Source organism: Corvus hawaiiensis, chromosome 1 (genome assembly GCF_020740725.1).
Source record: "Corvus hawaiiensis isolate bCorHaw1 chromosome 1, bCorHaw1.pri.cur, whole genome shotgun sequence".
Taxonomy (NCBI): Eukaryota; Metazoa; Chordata; class Aves; order Passeriformes; family Corvidae; genus Corvus; species Corvus hawaiiensis.
In genome coordinates this window covers 49,622,063-49,640,907 of record NC_063213.1, presented here as the reverse complement: position 1 = coordinate 49,640,907, position 18,845 = coordinate 49,622,063, and the positions used below count along the sequence as shown (strand labels likewise).

At 36.0% G+C, this 18,845-nt stretch overlaps 1 protein-coding gene across 12 annotated transcripts in view; it reads left to right on the top strand.

The window, feature by feature from the left end:
* The window catches only part of HDAC9 (histone deacetylase 9), a 461,778-nt gene that overhangs the window by 400,336 nt on the left and 42,597 nt on the right, over nucleotides 1-18,845 (top strand). For all 12 annotated transcript variants that reach the window (XM_048304071.1, XM_048303997.1, XM_048304050.1 and 9 more), the window contains one exon: nucleotides 161-279. In XM_048304071.1, the coding sequence (XP_048160028.1) occupies nucleotides 161-279 (119 nt within the window). The remainder of the gene's footprint in view (nucleotides 1-160; nucleotides 280-18,845) is intronic.

Below are 18,845 nucleotides of genomic sequence, written 5' to 3'. Positions count from 1 at the left end.
AGAAATTGATTGAAGCCTTGGACTTGAACAGCTACCATGGAGGCTGATTTAACTAAAATAAAATATATTGTGTTGTGTTTTTTTCTGATTGTGACAATTTATATCATGAAGATGGAAGTTCTTTTGATTTTATCACATTGGGGTTTTTTTCATTCTACAGGACTGTGATTATGCCAGCTGCCAACGAGTTTGATCCAGAAATTGTCCTGGTGTCAGCAGGATTCGATGCTGTGGAAGGCCACGACCCTCCGCTGGGCGGGTACAAAGTCACAGCTAAATGTAGGTATTGCCATTGACACACCTTTCTGAGTTGGTATTTTTTCTAGTTAGAAGCCTTATGTAAGTCCAGTTCCCATCTATGTTTCTGTTTTGTGAGATGACAGCTGTGTCACTCAGGGCAGGGACTGTCCAGCAGTTAATACCCAGAGAAGGCTGGAGAGCTGCAGCACTTGCCCAACTCATGGACAGGGTGGAAATGAACATGTTAGAGTTTCTGGCTCACTCCTTTCTGTTCCTCTTGGCATTTTTGTCTTGACTTTTTAAAGTATTACTTTTCTGGCATTCAAATAACATTTTAGAGGTTTCATGCTTTTCAATAGGCCCCGTTTTCCAAATGCTGGAGTAAGTTACTTCTCTTTAAATATATATTGGAGCTTTTAGACTTTGGAAGCCTAAATCCAATCTCATATTGCTCTTTTGTTATTGCAATCTTTTCAGCTCCATGGCATTAATCCTGAATTACATCAGTGTTTATGAAGGCCAAATTTTTCTTAAAGACTATTTTGTTGGGTCTCAATATATGGATGTCCATTTCAGTCTTTCAAAATGTGTGCTTATATGGCAGAGATTTAATACTTTCTGAAAGACAGGTCTCTCTGACATATCTCATATGTAGCACTCCAAAATCACTACCTCTTACAAGATATTGCGGCCAAACTGATTCTGAGCCTGGGATGTTAAGCAAGGCTGGGTGATGTAGTAACTCTCTGCACAGTAATGTGCATTGTAACATTGCTGTGTATCAGTTGCTTTCCATGGGACAACACAAAATGGTTTCCTAATGCAATGCTCTGAATAATTTTCTTCAGTATATCTACTTTTATTCAGTATATTCAGTATATAATATCACTTCATCAGTTATTAATTATGGATCTCTGCTGCTAATGGCAAATGCCTTGGGAAAAGTCTGGAGAAGTCAATGAGACCTAGTGGCATTTAAAACACTGCACAAATGGACTCTAGTTCAGAGGATTTTGTCCTTCTGCCCTCTGACTTTGGTTACAGATCAACAGACCAAAGTTGTTGTTTGCCTCAGGAGGTTCAGGGCAGATATGCATATTTTTGTTTTAATTTTCACTGCATGCTGAACAGGCTCCCCTGAATACCAAGGACAACACTGGAGAAACAGAGTGACTGTCCATAGTGGTGTGCTGTGGAAAGGGAGAATGCAGAGAGCAGTGCAAGAGTCTACCCAAAGACACTTACACAGGTGCTAATGCACAAATGGACTGGAAATGCAGTATCCCTCTGGCTGCAAATAAGACATACTGAGTTTTAGCAAGATTTTCGGCTTAATGCAGTGGTTACACTGGAGAGGAAAGAAACAGAGCAGGCTGTCTGCTTGTTTGAGTATCATTTCCCTGTGTATTATGATTTTTAGTAAAACGTTTTGCAGGAGGAGGTGAGAGATTTACTTGCTGGTTTTTTCCATGTGTGGTTCCTGGTCAGTGGCACCATTCCATGAGCTTGTGTGGGAGGGAGGTGAACTTTCAACTGGTACTAAATTAGGCATTTTGTTGAGAAACATTGTATAACTATCTGTATTTAGCTGTTGAGAAGGTATTCTACATGTCCCTTAACAATGCAAGACGCTTTGGCATATGTAATATTTTGGCATAGCAACTTCAACAACTTAACTAGAAATAGCAGCAAATAAAAACTGTCTGACATTAGAATTAGTGTTACTTTTCATTCATGAGTTAATTAATTAACTCTCCATAACTTTTTTTTAGAAATCTTAATACATTTTTTATATAAGAGGCTACACATCTACTTCTGCACATCTGTAAGCAAAAAAAGATGATTTACAGTAGGTGGCTCTTGTTTAAATTAAGAGAAAAGCCAAGATAGACCCAGATAATGATCATGCACCTGAGGGATGAATAAAGCCTTTTTTACTGAGCCAAAGGAATTTATTATTTCCCCAAAACAAAATTCTCTGCATTCCACCATATTATTTTAGAACATAACATACTATATGTGGTATGTAGGAAAATGAACAGTCTATTAAAAAAAAATAAGGTCCAAAGAGAAACTTTCATATTAGAGACTAAAAATAGATATTCATGCTAAGTTTTAATAAAATGGGTTTGTAAAAATTAGAAATTATACCCCCAACAAGTAAAGTTGAACATGTAAATATTCTTCCTTTATAAATCTTTAGCACTTTGTGTACACATAATACATTGGATTTTCTGATTTCTGTGATTTCATACAAGCTCTTCAAATTAGGGAGAGAGTGACATCAAAGGAGAGAAGATGGATCCTTAGCTACTAACCTTGCTGTTAAGGAGAGTTTGAAAGCCACTAGATGCTTGATAATTAATTATTTATGTCTTTCCCTCAGAGTACAGTCTAAGGGGAAAGTTAAAATGTATTAACCAATCAGCCATCCCAAGTTATAAAGTAAAAACCACTGGATGAAGATAGCAGATTGGACTAATTACAGTCTTGGAGTAACCATATAGCAGGCAATTACATTCAGCAAAAAATGGTCTACTAAATCTGCACAGTTTGAGAAATGTAAATTGTAATCTGCTTTAACCCAGAATTTTAATTTTTTTCTGTATTGTCATACAGAATGACAATCTTATTTACTGAGGAGTTGCCATTTCTGATTAGTAAACAAACATGTCAGCAACAAAATAATCATATATACATCTATATCTATTAGCAGCTGATTTTAAATCTGGGAGTCTGTTGTGCATGTGAGGGTTTCTCACAGTGAGGTGACTCTCAACTCCTCTGGAAGGCTATAGAGTGGAATCTGGCCAACTGAGATCAGTGATGATAGCAGAGCTTGGAGGTATCTCACTTTGTAATTTATCTATAGTTGTATTAAGTAATGTAATCACTAATGGTCTTTTTTCCATTGAAAAAAAAGAGATTGTGTTTAAAAAATATTGGAAGGAAAGTTTGAGTCTTTCCCGTCTTATTGCACTTTTCAAATCACTTTCCCTATTTTTTCAAAATAGCTTTCCAATTTGTCCTCATCTGTTGATTAGTTTTTGCTAAGATAAGCAATATTTAACTAAGTTTTACCTGTCTACAAAACAGATTTGTTTGGTGCGATGTAGAATTGAGAATGAACATTAACTAAAACATTTGTTTCAACTCCAACTTTGAGGATTTCACAGGCACATTTTTCTTTATGTTGGCTCTTTGTGCCAATCTTCTCTCTTAATGAAGTGCTATGATTTCGAAAGGTATTTGTATAATATACCTACGTACACATACACATCTTGAAATATGTACTCAACCCACATGCATAAACTTTGTGATGGATTTTATATTCTTTTAAGAACAAAAAGGGCTTCAAAGATTTGATATGACTGGTGGCATATGGCAGAACTTGTTGCTGCTGGGAAGTTCTCAGTCCTTTGGTACAAGCTACATTCCTAATATCTTAGTAAGGAAAGGCAAGCTTTATTGACAACACTGATGAAAGGCCACCTAGCATAATTAGAAACAGGTATACTTTTGAATTCACAATCACTTTGCCCTGAAGAAGGTCTTCCCCCCAAAAAAGGGTTTATGGCAGAAAAGGAGTTTGTTTTTCCAAACAAAAACTTTTAATCTGCTAAAAATATTATCTTTGCTCACAGACACTGCCTTGCCTGTGGCATTATGCTATGGGAAGTGTACCAAGTTTAACATCAAAAAGCAAAGAGAAGAAAGTGAGGCAAATGTCATGTTAAACTTCTCTTTTAGTCCTCTTGGCCCAGGGTCTTGCTGTTAAAGGTGCCAAGTCTTGCTCAGGAGTTGTTTCTCTAGTATCTGGTACATTCTGTCAGGAGTATTCAGGCAACTTATCTCAGATTTTGCTTTCTGTGCCCCTTCTGTAATGATTCAAGTTTAGCTGAAATAAAGGAATATGTTTTGTAATGTCAGGTCCAGCTTTAGTACTGGCATGGCTCTTTCCCTGTTGCTTGGCTAAGTGGTTCCCCAAGACATAAGCTGAAGGTGGGTGAGTGCAGCATCTGGAACTCTCATACGCAACTCTTATGCAGAGTAACTATTGAAGTTTTTGGGATCTCTTTGTTTAGATCAGGGGCTGTAAAAGTTCTTTGATTTTGTTGTAAAATATAATCAAGTGAGAGGAAAACATGTCTCAGTTCCAGACTAGTCCAATGGTTTCTTTTTATTACTAGAAATTTATTTTTTTCAAAAAGATAACACAAAATATCATGACAATATAATATGTATTATCAAAACATATTTTTATCAAATTCACTTTTTGTACTGGAGTAATAAAAGTTGTATTGACAACAAAATATAAGAAAAATAATGGTTGAAGAAATAAAGGGGATAAAGGAATTTTATATTTAGAATAGTAAGGAGATGCCTAAACAGTATGAATCTGCTCCTTGCTCTTATCCTGCTGATCCTTAGATGGAACTACTGAAGATAGAACTGATACATTTTGTCCTTTATTTTACAGTTAATTTTTACATTATCTGCTAAAATATCTAGTATTATCACACTATTTGAATTTCATGTAGTGAACAAGTCTGAAGAGGAGCTGTCAGACCTGGTCATAAATTTGCAAGTTGTTAGATTTTGTAAGGGAACTGTTTTTAAATTAGCTATGCTGACTGAAGATCTCCATGTAACGTTATCCTGAGGTGAAATACTTTCTCTTTGTTTTATAGAACAGCCCTTAGAATAATGCTTGCACTAAAGCCACTGAGATCACTTTACTGTTCAAGTAAATATTCTACATAATTGCTCATTAAATCGTGACCATTCAGTAAAAAGAATAAAGTAAACAGAGAAGTGTCAAGCAAGAATGAAGACTTTTTTCAAGGTACTCAACTTCCTGAAGCACTGCATTTGTTAAGGGCTATGATGATTTACTGGAGTTTTCCTGTTGTTTTACTCTCCTATTCCAAAGATGCTATTTGACACCAGAGCGCAAAATAAAATCAGCAGTTAGCAGTAGGAAAGGATACCACTGTGGGCATTTAAAGAGTAAATGATATTTTGTCTGTTGGAATATTTGTCTTCTGTTATGCCAAATTTGCAATGAAAAGTTGATCCAGTGCCTAGAGTATAACTGACTCTATCTAAGCTGATTTGCAACTTTTAATGTTTTTATTTGAGAAAATTGCAATAACTCCCTCAACTTAGCAAAAGCTGCATAATGCTGTAATACACTCCATTCAAGTGGGACCAATGAAAAAAGTGCTAAAGTTATTAGCAGTTTCCCTTCTCACAAGCCCAGGTTATTTCCAAAGGATATAAGTGGTAGAAATTAATGCATTACAAAGTCTGCTGCCTTACATGTAGTCAACAGCTTTTCTGTGAGGAATCTCTTCTCATGGCTGGAGGTGATACTTTGAAAAATACAAATAAGAGCAACCAGGTTGAACTCGGGGGCCTGTCCTGTTGGTTTCTTGTTGCTTTGCCCTTCACATTTCTGTTCCAATTCCCACTGGGAATAAGGAGTTTTGATAACAAGATCTCTGAATGTAACATAAAATGCTATAAAAAGCTCTCGGCCCAACCAAATTCAGAAGTAATGAGCACAGTTTTAATAAAGAGATGACTGATTGCTGAAACAAATGATCTAGCATGGTGTACCAGCCATGCCTGGAAGGCTTTAAAGGAGTCTTATAAATAGATGGCATCCTTACAATTAGATATACCATAGCACACTCAGACACCAGAGGCTTCATGCAAAAGTTTCTCTTCAATGACTATTTTTTTCTTGAGCCTTTACAACTGTCCTACTGTATTGAAATTCTTTTCAATTTCCCCCTGTGTTTTGTGTATATTATATGGGTTAGAAACAGACCAAAGACTAATGCTGAAACTACATATCACTGAATTCAAATGCAGAACTGCTCAGGGTCAAAGCCTGGTACTTCAGATATGTTTCAGAGAAAAAGTTTCCCATGTGCCAGCTTCAGTATTTCTAAAACATTCTATGTGACTATTCTGAGTATTTCAAGTACTAAAAAGGCTATATATGTTCATTGGGGTTTTTTTCCTGGAAGTACTTGGTTTCCAAAGGAGTCCCCAAATAATACTGTAACTCTCTATTGGACAGGATGTTGGACTGACTGTGAGTCGTTTTGGGTAGTCATTATAATGTCTTTGGGTAGGGACTTCACTTTCTTGGGATTGTCTGAAAGTCTTCTGTGGCGCTTGACTCTGACAAAGAGTACTGGTTGGGATTACTGGGGCTAATGGTAAAGTATATGTTAAAGGAAGGCCAGAAAAATGAATCCTTGCAAATTGACAGGACTAAAGAGAATAGCAGTTTTGACTTGGTAGCTGTTTTACCACAGTTCAAGCTTCTAAAAATAGCATTGCAGGCTTTTATGATGCCATGTCTAATCTCTTCACAAGTATGAAATTCTTTTTGACTCAGCTACAAGAAGCTGTGATCTTTATAAGTCTGGCACTGACTGCCTTTGACTGCAGTTTCATAGCTGGCATGAGCTGCTCCAAGCAGCTCCTTGCCATACAAAAGGATTGTTGCACACCACTTCCCATTCTGAGTGGTCCATTATTTACCTTGTGCTGGGTCTGCATCTTGTCAATCTCTCTGTTAACACATGGAGCATTAACTCATCAACCCATCAGAAAACAGAGTCAAAAAAGTGGAGAGACTTCTGTTGGGCTTAGGCTGAATCAGATTATGGAAGGACCAATATGTGCCAGGTGCAGTGGAGAAAGGAAGAGGTTGAGTAGGATACCTTATGGTAGCAGTAAACTGTTGAATTACTTCAGTTGCCACAACTGCCTTCTTGTCTGAATTCTTCTGAGTTCAGATATTTGATTTTTTGGACATTATTTGGTTATCTTTGTGGTACTTGAGGTGATAAAGTAATTATCCAGCAGGATGGATCTTCAGCTTTTGACTCAGAGCTAACAGCATTAGAGATGGGTTGGGGCAATGATCAATGATATAGTTTTTCACTGGGGAGTGTCCTCATTGGTATCAGAAATTTTTTTTCTGTCCCTTTTGTCTCTTAGAAACTACATGATACCCAGTGACTGGCAGCAAGAAAATGTAGCATCAAGACTTTGCTTCCAGTTGTTCACTTCTGAAAGCAAAGTTTGGGTTTTCTCTAGGGTAATTTCTTGAATACTAATTAAGTGGTAGTTTGGTACAATATGAAAGATATCAAAATAGATGAAAAATTAAATGGTGACCAACTCTTAGACATGATTATTTTCACAGAATTCATTGGAAGAAGTAAAGCATTTTGGTTTCTTTTTCCTTGTAGCCCACAGCAATCATTGCTGTATCGTATCCTATGATTTGGACATGGCCATTGGATTGCTCAGCCTCCTAAGTCAGGTTATGTTTGTTTACTCCTGCATTTTTACTCTTTAAATTTGCTCTTGCAAATTTATCAATATCAGTGATTTGTTTGTCAGTGACTCCAAAATCTGGTACATTATTGCCTTAACACTATATATACATTTATAAATATGAAATGTAGAAAATTTCAAAAATCCTGTTCTCTGAAGAAGAATAGTCTGTTGGCTCCTGTGGACGAGAGATTGGAATTCACTGTATAAATTAGTGTCCTCTCTAGGACACAGCATAGTAAAAGGCAAATTGAAGATATAAGAGGAGAAGTCCTTTTTTCTTTTTTATTATTTCACTTAAAAAAGGGATTAGTGCTTGGAGAAATTCAGAAAAATTCTAATGTTTGATTGAAGAACCTGCTTTCAATGTCAATGGCTTGGACTATGGACTTGAGCCAAGGGAAAACAGTGAACAGTTCACCTCATTTACTGAGGCTAGGGAAATCCTCGTCTTCAGACTTTGGGGCACTCATGTCTAGCTGGATACATATTTAAAACTCATCTGAAGGATTCAGAAACCTTAGTACTTATTTTGTTACTGCCCAGTCGTTTCAATACTGTCTGGCTAACTGGTGTATCTTCCAGAAAGGGTCTACCTAAGCAGAAAGTGAGTGGAATTAGAAATATTAGTAAACAATCATTGTTTTGACCTGCTTTTCCACTTTCACTTGGCCTTTCTTTCTGCAAATGAGCCAGGAGAGATTTCCATTTCCACTCCCACTCCTGCCTCACAAAGAGAAGATCTGTCTGCTGGCTAGTTAACTAATTGGTACAAGTGAAAAACCACCTGCATAGCATGTTCAGATATACAGTGTCAATCCATCTGCAGAATGCATCAGGTGCCCACTCCTTGATTTAGGACAGTTGCTGGGGACAGGGCAAAGGATAGATTATAGTAGAAAAAAAAGAGAATCTACAAAGCCATTAAGAATTATTTTCCCTTTTTGGTCATCTTCCCTTATCTCTTCAGATACCTCTTGGTATTTTTTCTTTCATGCTACAGTAGTAACATTGGCTAATGACAATAACTTATGTGAGGGATGCAAAAAAGGTAAAATTGGTTGTACCTTCTCTCAGTTTTTAAATTAAACTTATGAAATATTTTTCCTTATTCAAACAAAAAGGCTGTCATTTGGTAGAAGAAAGGAAAGAACAAAGTATTTTTTTGGTTAGGCAGTATTAATCATGTCAGATTACAATTTAAATACAGCAAATTAAATATAAGGTTTTAGGGCCATTTTGAAACTAATGGAGCTTGACACAGTGTTCAGCAACTTGCCTGTGCCTTTTGCAGGATTGGGTCCTGAGAGAACATTGTTGAAAGACATCTCCAAATGTGGATTTCTGCATAACAAAATGTCTGATCTTTTATAGCATCGTTGCATTGGGAATTAGTCTTGTCTTTGGGAATTTGTAGTCTTTAGTAGAAGAGCATGATTTATGTCTTAGAATTTAACCATTCTCTGTAATAAATAGAAATGTGCCACAAGTATTTACTTGGTTGCGCCATGGGAAAATTTTTAACATATTGTTCACAGCTTCAAAATGCTATAAAAGAAGGCATGTAATTTGAAGACTGACTATCCTTTGTGATTTCTAACCAATAGATTGATTAATATCTTTCAAAAGAGACAGCAGCCAAAATGTTTACATCTCATTAGGAAGAGAAGAAGAGAGCACACACAATTTTGATTATGAGCTTGGATGGTTCATTTCTTCGGGCTTCACATCCCCACTACTTAAGGCAGACTGTAACTTTAAGATGTTATCTCTTGCCTGCACAAATAAACAGCCAGTTATGCTTTTATGGCGGGGTAGTTCTCAAACCAACAGGGGATTAAAACATATTAGCTGGAGTTTGTGGTTCCCTGCTGAACTATCACGGGCTCCATGGATTCCTGTCCTGAATATTTCACAGAGCAAACACCTCTTATCTGAGGTGATATTCTCACACTGGCCTCTTGGCCATGGACTTCAAAAGCTGATCACAGGGAGGGCTAGGGAGGCAATAACCCTTAATATAACAGTCTCTCCTGATAGGGATAGACAAGGTAAAGGTAAGGCGTCTCTGAAGTTTGCTCTTGTGTGTTTAGCCCCATGGGGTGATAAGGGGCCATCTGTTTTTTCAGTCTGCAAACTCATCTTTTTCACACTATCCCGGTATCAAGTACACTTCAGGTCTGACTGGTATCAGTACCAGCAATTCTTCACTAATCTGAAGAGATTTTCTTGGTATTTTTAGCTTTGATCCCAGCAATTGTTTTAGTTGCTGCTGTGTTGGAGTTTTTTACCCAAGCAAACATATAAAATAAACATTAAAACGTTATGTTAAAGGTACTATTGTCCCAAAGAATGTAAGTTATTGAAATAGATGTTATAAAAGGCATGTTAATTACTTGTGGGTAAAGGGAAATTGTTGTGCTTACCTATGTGAATTAAACTCAAAACATCAATTCATGGTGGTAGTTCCAAAAAGTCACATCACCACACTGGATGCTTGCACCTTGATTAATTGTTGAAATAGCATATCAGTACTACCAGTTCTAGAAGTTAAAAACCCACTGCTTCAGGCCTCAAAAATATTCTAAGAGTCAGTAAAATGCTACTCAGATTTCTTTTATTGTGGAGCTCCCAGAACACCTCCCTCCATCTTTTAAGTTTTTCCCCCAGCCATTTTTTTATCAATGGAACGTTCAGATTCAATTGCAATCTCCTGATCATAATATCTTTATATAAAAACACTGAATACTATGAAATCTGCAGTAAAATGATGCAAGTTGCCAACACTGGCACACAAAAAAAATCCCAAATTTTTTTCAGCATTTTATTACCTTTGTTTGTTGTTTTGTGGGGTGGGGGTGGTGGCTGTGTTTAAGGAAATTGTTCTTGCTTGCACCAACTAATTACCATAAAATTTCTGGAAATGCAAGAATGTAGATCCTAATCCCACAAGCTTTTACTCGCTTTGAGCAGTCCTCATGATCGAGACTACTCCACCAACATGATTAAGATTTACTAAAACAAGTAGTGTTTACAGGGACAGATATTCTAAATGTTATGTACAAAAACATGCTAAAAACTCTTCAAAAGCATATTCATGTGAGAAAACCATTATTTAAATGCTTCCTGAATTCTTATAGAATTAAATTGAAAAGAAATAGGAGTTGTTCTGTTGTAAAATAAGTCTATTTGGATGAATTTAGCAATAACTTATTTACTTCAGATTCATTCTTTTCTCCCAATCATCAATTATGATTCATATACGCTAAAACGGACCAAGGAAGGGAAAGATCTTCTTTGGAAGAAAAAAACTAAAATTAGATAACTATCCAGAACAATAAAGTATTGTTAGTTAATAAAAATTCACTTACATAATGGTTTCTGTTTATGATGGTAAAGTAATCAAATATTTGATTCGTTTGATCCATAGTCTGATCCCTTTTCCTTAAATTCCTCTAGGTGAAAAAAAAAAAGGTTCCCTTTTTGGTATCTGATGTTGCATCCATTCAGAAGCAGTTTGTTTGTGAGAGCTGTTTTCTAAATGTTTTTTACTTACTTAAAACAGATTAGCGTTCTCTAAAAGCAAAATAAAACAAAGCTGTTTCATTTAATAGTGGAATGTATCCTTGAATGCAATGTCTGGGTTTTAAATGTGCTAGCTTTCAAAATTATTTCCTAATATGATAATTAACATCAGATATGAATTCAGTGAATTAGTTGTAGGGGAAAATGATCACTGACATGTATTGCCATAAAATTTATGATTTATTTATGATTGCAGCCAGGCATATTGTGTTTGTTCTTGTGCAGTGTTTTCTTCCTATTAAGCAAAGTCGGTTTGCAAAGAATAACTTAAATTGCTTTGCATAGTAGTTTTATGCTGTCAAGAGAAATTATCAATTTAAAATTTGAGATATATATAAATCTCAATAAAAATCTATATATCCTTCAGAAGTTTGTTTTGTTTTGAAGATCTTTTTTTTTTTTTAAATAAAGATAAGCAGACTTATTATTTATTTCTGTTAAAGCATTTAATTTATCCAAAACAGTGGAAAAGATTAACAGAATATATTTAATTGGTTTGGAGGTTTTTTTTGGTAGAGAAGAGGTAATCCTTTGTTTTCAGTGAAAGTTATAGAAGCATATTTTATGGTTCCTACAGGAACAGCTTTGCAGTAGAATTACTTTTCCATATGACTGGTCTGTGTCCCTACAAATTTACCAGGAATTTCAAGAAATTTTGTCAAATCATCTTTGAAATAGTTGCATAATTATACCCAGTGTTTCAAAGCACGTTAGCACAGAAGTAAAACTGGCAAAGTGGAACCCAGTATTGTTGAAATTTCCAAAGCCAACATGAACAGATCAAAATAATTTTTCATTCACTCAAATATTTGAGTAAGCAGCCTTCTTAAACTTGCATCAAACCCTGGGTAAAACAGTAAAGAAAATCCATTTATCAAGTGATGCAATGCTGTTTCAAAATTGTAATTTAATCAACAAATATGTTACATCAAAGCAATTAGTTATCCAAAAATAATTTTGGTATTTTTGTCACCATGTGAATCAAACATTATTTTTCTAGTGGTGTTAACTGCACCAATGGTAGCTTTGTAGAACACGCATGAAGACAGTGCACATGTCCTGAAAGATGCAATTTTTTTCTCTTGGCTCTTTTTGGGTGCATGTATCCCCACACACAGTGGACACCTCTAGGATTTTCCTAGCATGCTTTTTGAGGAAAAACATCAAGGTCACAAATGCTGAAGATCTTTGAGGGATCTTTCAGGGAAAAAAGTAGTAGTTCTGAAATGTTTTCATCCACCAGGAATTTCCTTCCAATACATTGAGAATCACTGAAGGTTTTTTTTTTCCAAATCACATTGCAAATTTGAAGATTATCTAAATGAACACTTTTTTTATAATGTTTTAGGTTACTGATAGGGAGTAAAGAAGACTACTTTAAAAAAAACACTTAAAAGGGTCTGTGCAGTTTAATGGCTTGAGTGAAACAAAACACCAAACAGGATGTCCTTGTCCCCTTTGAACTTGAGGCATCACATTGACATGAAGCTACTGAATTCTCTCATTAGTTATGTGGTGCTGGAATCCCAGTGGCACTTAATGAAGATAAGTTTTTATGTAGTGCTTTCAAAAAAGAATTGGAAAGAGTCTGATCAAATTTAGTACTCTGTCACAGACATAATAAAGTTGGGAAATCAAGAGAAAAGAAAGGAAGAGAAAGAAAAGAAAGAAAAAAAGATAAAAGAAAAGGAAAGAAAAAGAAAAAGAAAAAAAGAAAAAGAAAAAAAGAAAAAGAAAAAGAAAAAGAGAAAAAGAAAAAGAAAAAAAGAAAAAGAAAAAGAAAAAGGGAAAGAAGAAGAAACAGGAAAAAGGGAAAGAAGAAGAAAAAGAAAGAAAATGAAAGAAAGAAAACAAAAGAAAAAGAAAGAAAAGGAAAGAAAAAGAAAGGAAAAGGAAGGAAAAGGAAAAAAGAGGAGAAAAAGGAGGAGAGGAGAGAGGAGAGGAGAGGAGAGGAGAGGAGAGGAGAGGAGAGGAGAGGAGAGGAGAGGAGAGGAGAGGAGAGGAGAGGAGAGGAGAGGAGAGGAGAGGAGAGGAGAGGAGAGGAGAGGAGAGGAGAGGAGAGGAGAGGAGAGGAGAGGAGAGGAGAGGAGAGGAGAGGAGAGGAGAGGAGAGGAGAGGAGAGGAGAGGAGAGGAGAGGAGAGGAGAGGAGAGGAGAGGAGAGGAGAGGAGAGGAGAGGGAAAAGAGGGAAAAGAGGGAAAAGAGGGAAAAGAGGGAAAAGAGGGAAAAGAGGGAAAAAGAAAAGGAAAAAAGGAAAGGAAAGGAAAGGAAAGGAAAGGAAAGGAAAGGAAAGGAAAGGAAAGGAAAGGAAAGGAAAGGAAAGGAAAGGAAAGGAAAGGAAAGGAAAGGAAAGGAAAGGAAAGGAAAGGAAAGGAAAGGAAAGGAAAGGAAAGGAAAGGAAAGGAAAGGAAAGGAAAGGAAAGGAAAGGAAAGGAAAGGAAAGGAAAAAAAAAAGGAAAAAAAAAATTTTAATGGAACTGGCCATCTTATACCATAACAAGGGTAATTACAGCATAACCACTTTATTTATACAGCTACCTCTAGCATGGTGTACCATGACCATCAGAACTTGCCAGACCTAAACTCAGTATTTTTAAGTGAGAAAACAGAAAAATAATCTTCTGTTCCAAGGCAGGACACATACTCAGGCAGAAACTGAGAGAATATATTTAGTTCAGTAAACAGTCAGCACTGTTCTAGATATATTTCATCTGAAAGACAATAGCAGTCTTTTGGCTTTGGCTGACTACTGACAATTAGAGCATCATAAACCAGATGTCAAGCATCATGTCTTGAGTAACTTTTTTCTTCAAAATTTGCCCATCCCTCTTGTCATCATGACTCAACTACCTAATTTAGTCCATTGGATAACACTTGCTCGGTACCTGGGTTTTTTTAATTAAAACTAAGGAAAGAAAGAGTATCTGTAAAATACATTGATTTGCTCTGAATGTTTCCTTAACTTTTAAGAAAACTGATGCACAATTAGTAGACTCGGAAATAAACATAAAATGAAAAAAACTTCAGAGAAAAGGCCTCTCACTACTACAGGAATATTCCCTGACCTATTTTATTACAATTATATCACTATGTCACTGAACTGTTCCTTCTGTGTTACTTTCAGCTCAGTGACTTGTACCTCTTACTGCCTTTGGGAGATTGATCTGTGCAGATTTTATTCTTGAAGCATGTCTCTAGAGATTTGATTTTCATTTGCTTCAATTTATCTCTCTAAAGTAAGCAATCATTTCCCTCTTTTGAATGTCTCATTTTTGAAGCAATATAGATATTTATGGTAGCACTGTTTAGAGATATGTCAGCTGCTAACCTGAAAGACAGGGCTTGAGAGCAGCAAATTGATTCATGATGGAGGAGGACAGTTTCCGGTGTTTCAGCCTGGGAAATGCCAGGTGTGAGGATGGGAAGGCTGGACATCAGACATCCAAGCTGGAAAGATTCTTTTGACCAGGTGGTTTAACTTCTAAAACACCAGGACAAATGGTCAAATTCCCTTTTTTTCTGGGATATCTAAAAGCCACCCTGGTAAACGCATACCACTTACCAAGTTTTTGTCATTAGCAGAGAAGTGCTGGTATATTCAAGGGAAGAGAACAGTGGACTAAAAGGGTGTTAGGGGAGATTGAACTAAGTACTGAGCAGAGCTTAAAAGAGCAGATGATTTATGTCAGATATAGGAAGCAAGGTGCATAGAGCACACAGTGATAGGACAGCAAATATTGAGTCAGGTGTGTAGTCTGAGGAATTATTACTGGGTTTAATGGAACAAATTTGGCACAGAAATTCTCTGTGTGTATACAATTATTTTCAAATTTTATGAATCAGGAAATGATACTAGATATTCATAGATGAATAGGCTCTAAAGCTAGGAAGATTAATATTATGACATGCTGATTTGACTTCTTATGTGTTATAAGTAAGGCAAACATAATTTCTACATAATTTCCATGGTTTCTGCATAAAAATAGCCCTGTTACCTTGAAATCTGACTGATTATTAGAAATATATAAGGTAGTATTATTATACAGAAAATATTTTCTAAATAATTTCCTAGTAACTGTATAATTAATAGACTAACCTTGTATGATAATATTAGTATTATAACTTGCTTAAATAATAAAAGGATTTGAAAGTACGGCTCTATAACCTACAAAGTCTCTATCAAGAGTAATTTTTATTGGGGCATTAAGAGATGCACAGATTACTTAAGTAAAATGCATTCATCTTTAATTTCATATTTACCTGAGAAGCTTCTCACTGAGCATGCTGTATTCATAATGCATTCACAAACCTTGGTAGACTAAAGCATATTTTGTCTGCCTGGGTGTAAATAGTCTTTTGGAGACATAAATGAGCTTCCTCTCTCAAAGTTTGGCTTTCTGAACATTATACATCTTATTAAGGCCAGATTTGTCTGTGACAGGCAATATAGAGAAGTGCTTAATTCCAAAAAGACCTTCATCTTTTCTGAAAATTGGTGCAACAGATCTTCCTGGGGATATTCCTCTCTTCCTACTAAGCAGTAAATAGACTGGAGGAGTAACAGAGGCAACACAGTGAACTTTTCATTGCTTGGAGGTAGGGAAGAAGAATCTTGACAAATTTTAAAATCAAGGGTTTTTTCCCACCTAGTTTCAATATATAGAAAGGTCATAAACTGAATATGAAATTAAATGAAATTATAAACAAGACTTCTTTTAATACAGATCAAGTTGATATAATGGGTAGTTAAATTCTCTAAAAATAAAATGAACTGCAGAACCTTCAATATTAAGAAAAAATTTTACGCAAGTTCTCCATATAAATTTTACGAGTGGTATTGTGGAACTCAGACATGTCTTTGCAGCAAGCTCACCACTACATTTCACTGGGAAGAAACATTTTGACATAAATTCAGGTGTCAGTGTTGGTGACAGGAGATTCTGTCAGTTTTGTTATTTTGCTCTAACACATGAATGATATGTAATATAAAAAGAGCTTTCACCTCAGATGCAGTTGTCATTTCACTGTTAGCAGTAAGCAGTAGTTTAGAAGGGGTGCAGATATGGATATGAGATGTTGAAGGTGAGGGAAGAGATACAGTGAGTGAGGAGATCCCCAGCAAACTCCCAACACACAGATGTTAAGCTTCCTCAAAGTCTAGCTGCCTAGCTAGCCCCTGCTTCTCCAGCTCCTTCAGCTATCATAAAAACCTTGCACATACCCTTCTACACATACAGATTGGTAATGTGCACATATGTATTTGGGCTGACAATTAAGAATCACGGGGTGGAGGGGAGGGGTTTAATATTCTTCAAACCTCTGGATGCCTTCAGGACTTGGTCCATCTAGAAATCACTTTCAATATGTTTTGTAGGCGCACTGCAATTAAAACCCTTCTTTGCAGCACCTCGTGTTGGTACTTTTAGATGACACTACTAATGCAGTAAAATTTTCCAAGGAACAGAAGACCCTAAGGAGGAGAAAGACTATAAAGCCAGTTATGGTGTTTTTGTTGTTGTTTCAACAGTTTTGTCCTTGAGCTGAAAGGGAGAGAAAAAAACCAGGAAGAAGCTGGCCACAGAACAAATAAATATGGCATTAGCTCATATTCATTACAACACATTGGATAAAAATGAACAATGGCAACTATCAGCTTTCATGCACTTCCTTGAAAAAGCCCAATGTTGTGTAACTTGGCCCAAAAGGCTATGGCATACACCACTGCACATATACAGCCCAGAAAGGCAGTCAAACGAGCACCAGAAGAAAATAGCTGTTTAATTTGGAGGTCCTGTTTACTTGGAATATTTATTACTTTCATCGAAAAATATCAGTTTAGCATATAACTTGCACAATTTCTACTCTTGGTTTTCATAAGAATTCCAATAAACTCATTTTGCTACTGAATGGGAAAGATATTAGAAAGATTTGGAGACTTGAGGGGATAGAAAGGAGAAAAGAAAGGTCAGCATAGAAGAAAAGGCTTAGATGAAAGTATGTCAGAGCAAAGCTTCCCATGAAAGATTATTGAGAATAAAGCTTTTTTTTTTTAAACAGACATAAAAAACAATATATAAATCAAGAGCACAAAAGCCCTGTTTTATGATTTTTTTTCTGGTGCTGTTTAATTTCTTTATATCTTTTTTTGCCATTGTTAGAAAACAGCCAAAACTTCAAAGGCACGCTGCATGTGTTCTAAATCAGGACTTCAGTGCTGATGTATGACAGCACAAAAATTAAAACTAAATAAATGTGCTGTCTAAACTACCATATTTCTCAAAAAAATTACTTTAAAGGCTTTAAAAAATTAGAATTATTGATTGATCTTACTTTGCCAACCATAATGTTTTCACCAGAGTAAAGGACAAAATATTATATTAAAAAGAGAGAAAGAAAAAAGAGCGTTGTCTGAACATATCTGAACACCTGTATTTGGCTGTCTTGCAGTTTTGTCAGACAGGCGAGGGGTAAAATGAAACTTTCCAGTGATTTTTCAGATAGACGATATGGACTACATAATTTTTCAGTTTATTCACTGTTTTCTGGAAGGCTCCTTGGCAGTCAGGCTAAATCGATAAAAACAAGGCAGTATATCTGTGAAGAATAGTATTTCTGGTTTGTCACATAAAAATGGTTGTAGAACGGATGTATTCTCATTAAAAATAGTTTCTGCAAGTTTTTTACTATTTTCTTTTCAAAATATGAACTTTGTAACATTTTGAGTTAGGATTCCATATTAATTTACTTGCTTTGGGTAGGACCTTGCTGTTTCTCTTAGTGAAATGGCATGTCTGACTCTAAAGGTGTCTGGCCACAGCACACCCATTAAATCTGCTTGCAAAAAAAATTGCATGACTGGGGTCTTTGTGGCGTCCCTTTTCCTCTGGCCTCTACTTTTACAATGACCATTTGCTGTTCTTCCACTAAGTCATCTTGATTTGTATTGACTCGCTTGTTTTATCAGGTTACAAAAGGGGCAAGTGGCCCAGGCAAATAGGAATGCAAATGCTGTTCTTTTTCATAAACATTTCTTTTACTTTTAGGATTCATTCATCCCATCCCTGCTAGTGTTCTTTTTCCAATTCTTATTAAGAAATAGTCACTGGCTCTAATTTATGTTCTCATTTGAGTCTGAGGAGTGGTATTTGTTTTCAAAGGTTCCTGGATATTTGTGTAATCAAGAGAACTGGTTATTTACTAGTTATCATTTTATCTTATTTAATCCCTATTCTGTTCTCTTCGGTTGCTTTATTTACACATTAAGGGAGCAGACACTATGGGATGCCATTTTATAAGCACTAATAAGAAAGAGATAATTAAGTTTAGAAAGTCAAAGTATGCAGTGTGCTGGGAGTCTAAGCTGAACATACTGTCTGGTAAATACTAACATACGTTTACAAACAGTGTTATAAGCACGAAACAGGGCTACACTACCTGACCTATTCATTTATTATTACTTTGATCACTTTTATTAAAGTATAAAATATTGACCATACTTAAAAGTAATATAAGGACAGGGATAACCTCCTAGGGAGTTTGAGGTAGTCTGGGCTGCCCCAGCTTTAACCACCTGATCCTGGTGTCTCAACTGAAAGCCCAGATCCCTGAGATTATTAGTGGTGCCTCCAGAGGCTGACTCAAGAGTTCCAGAGCTCT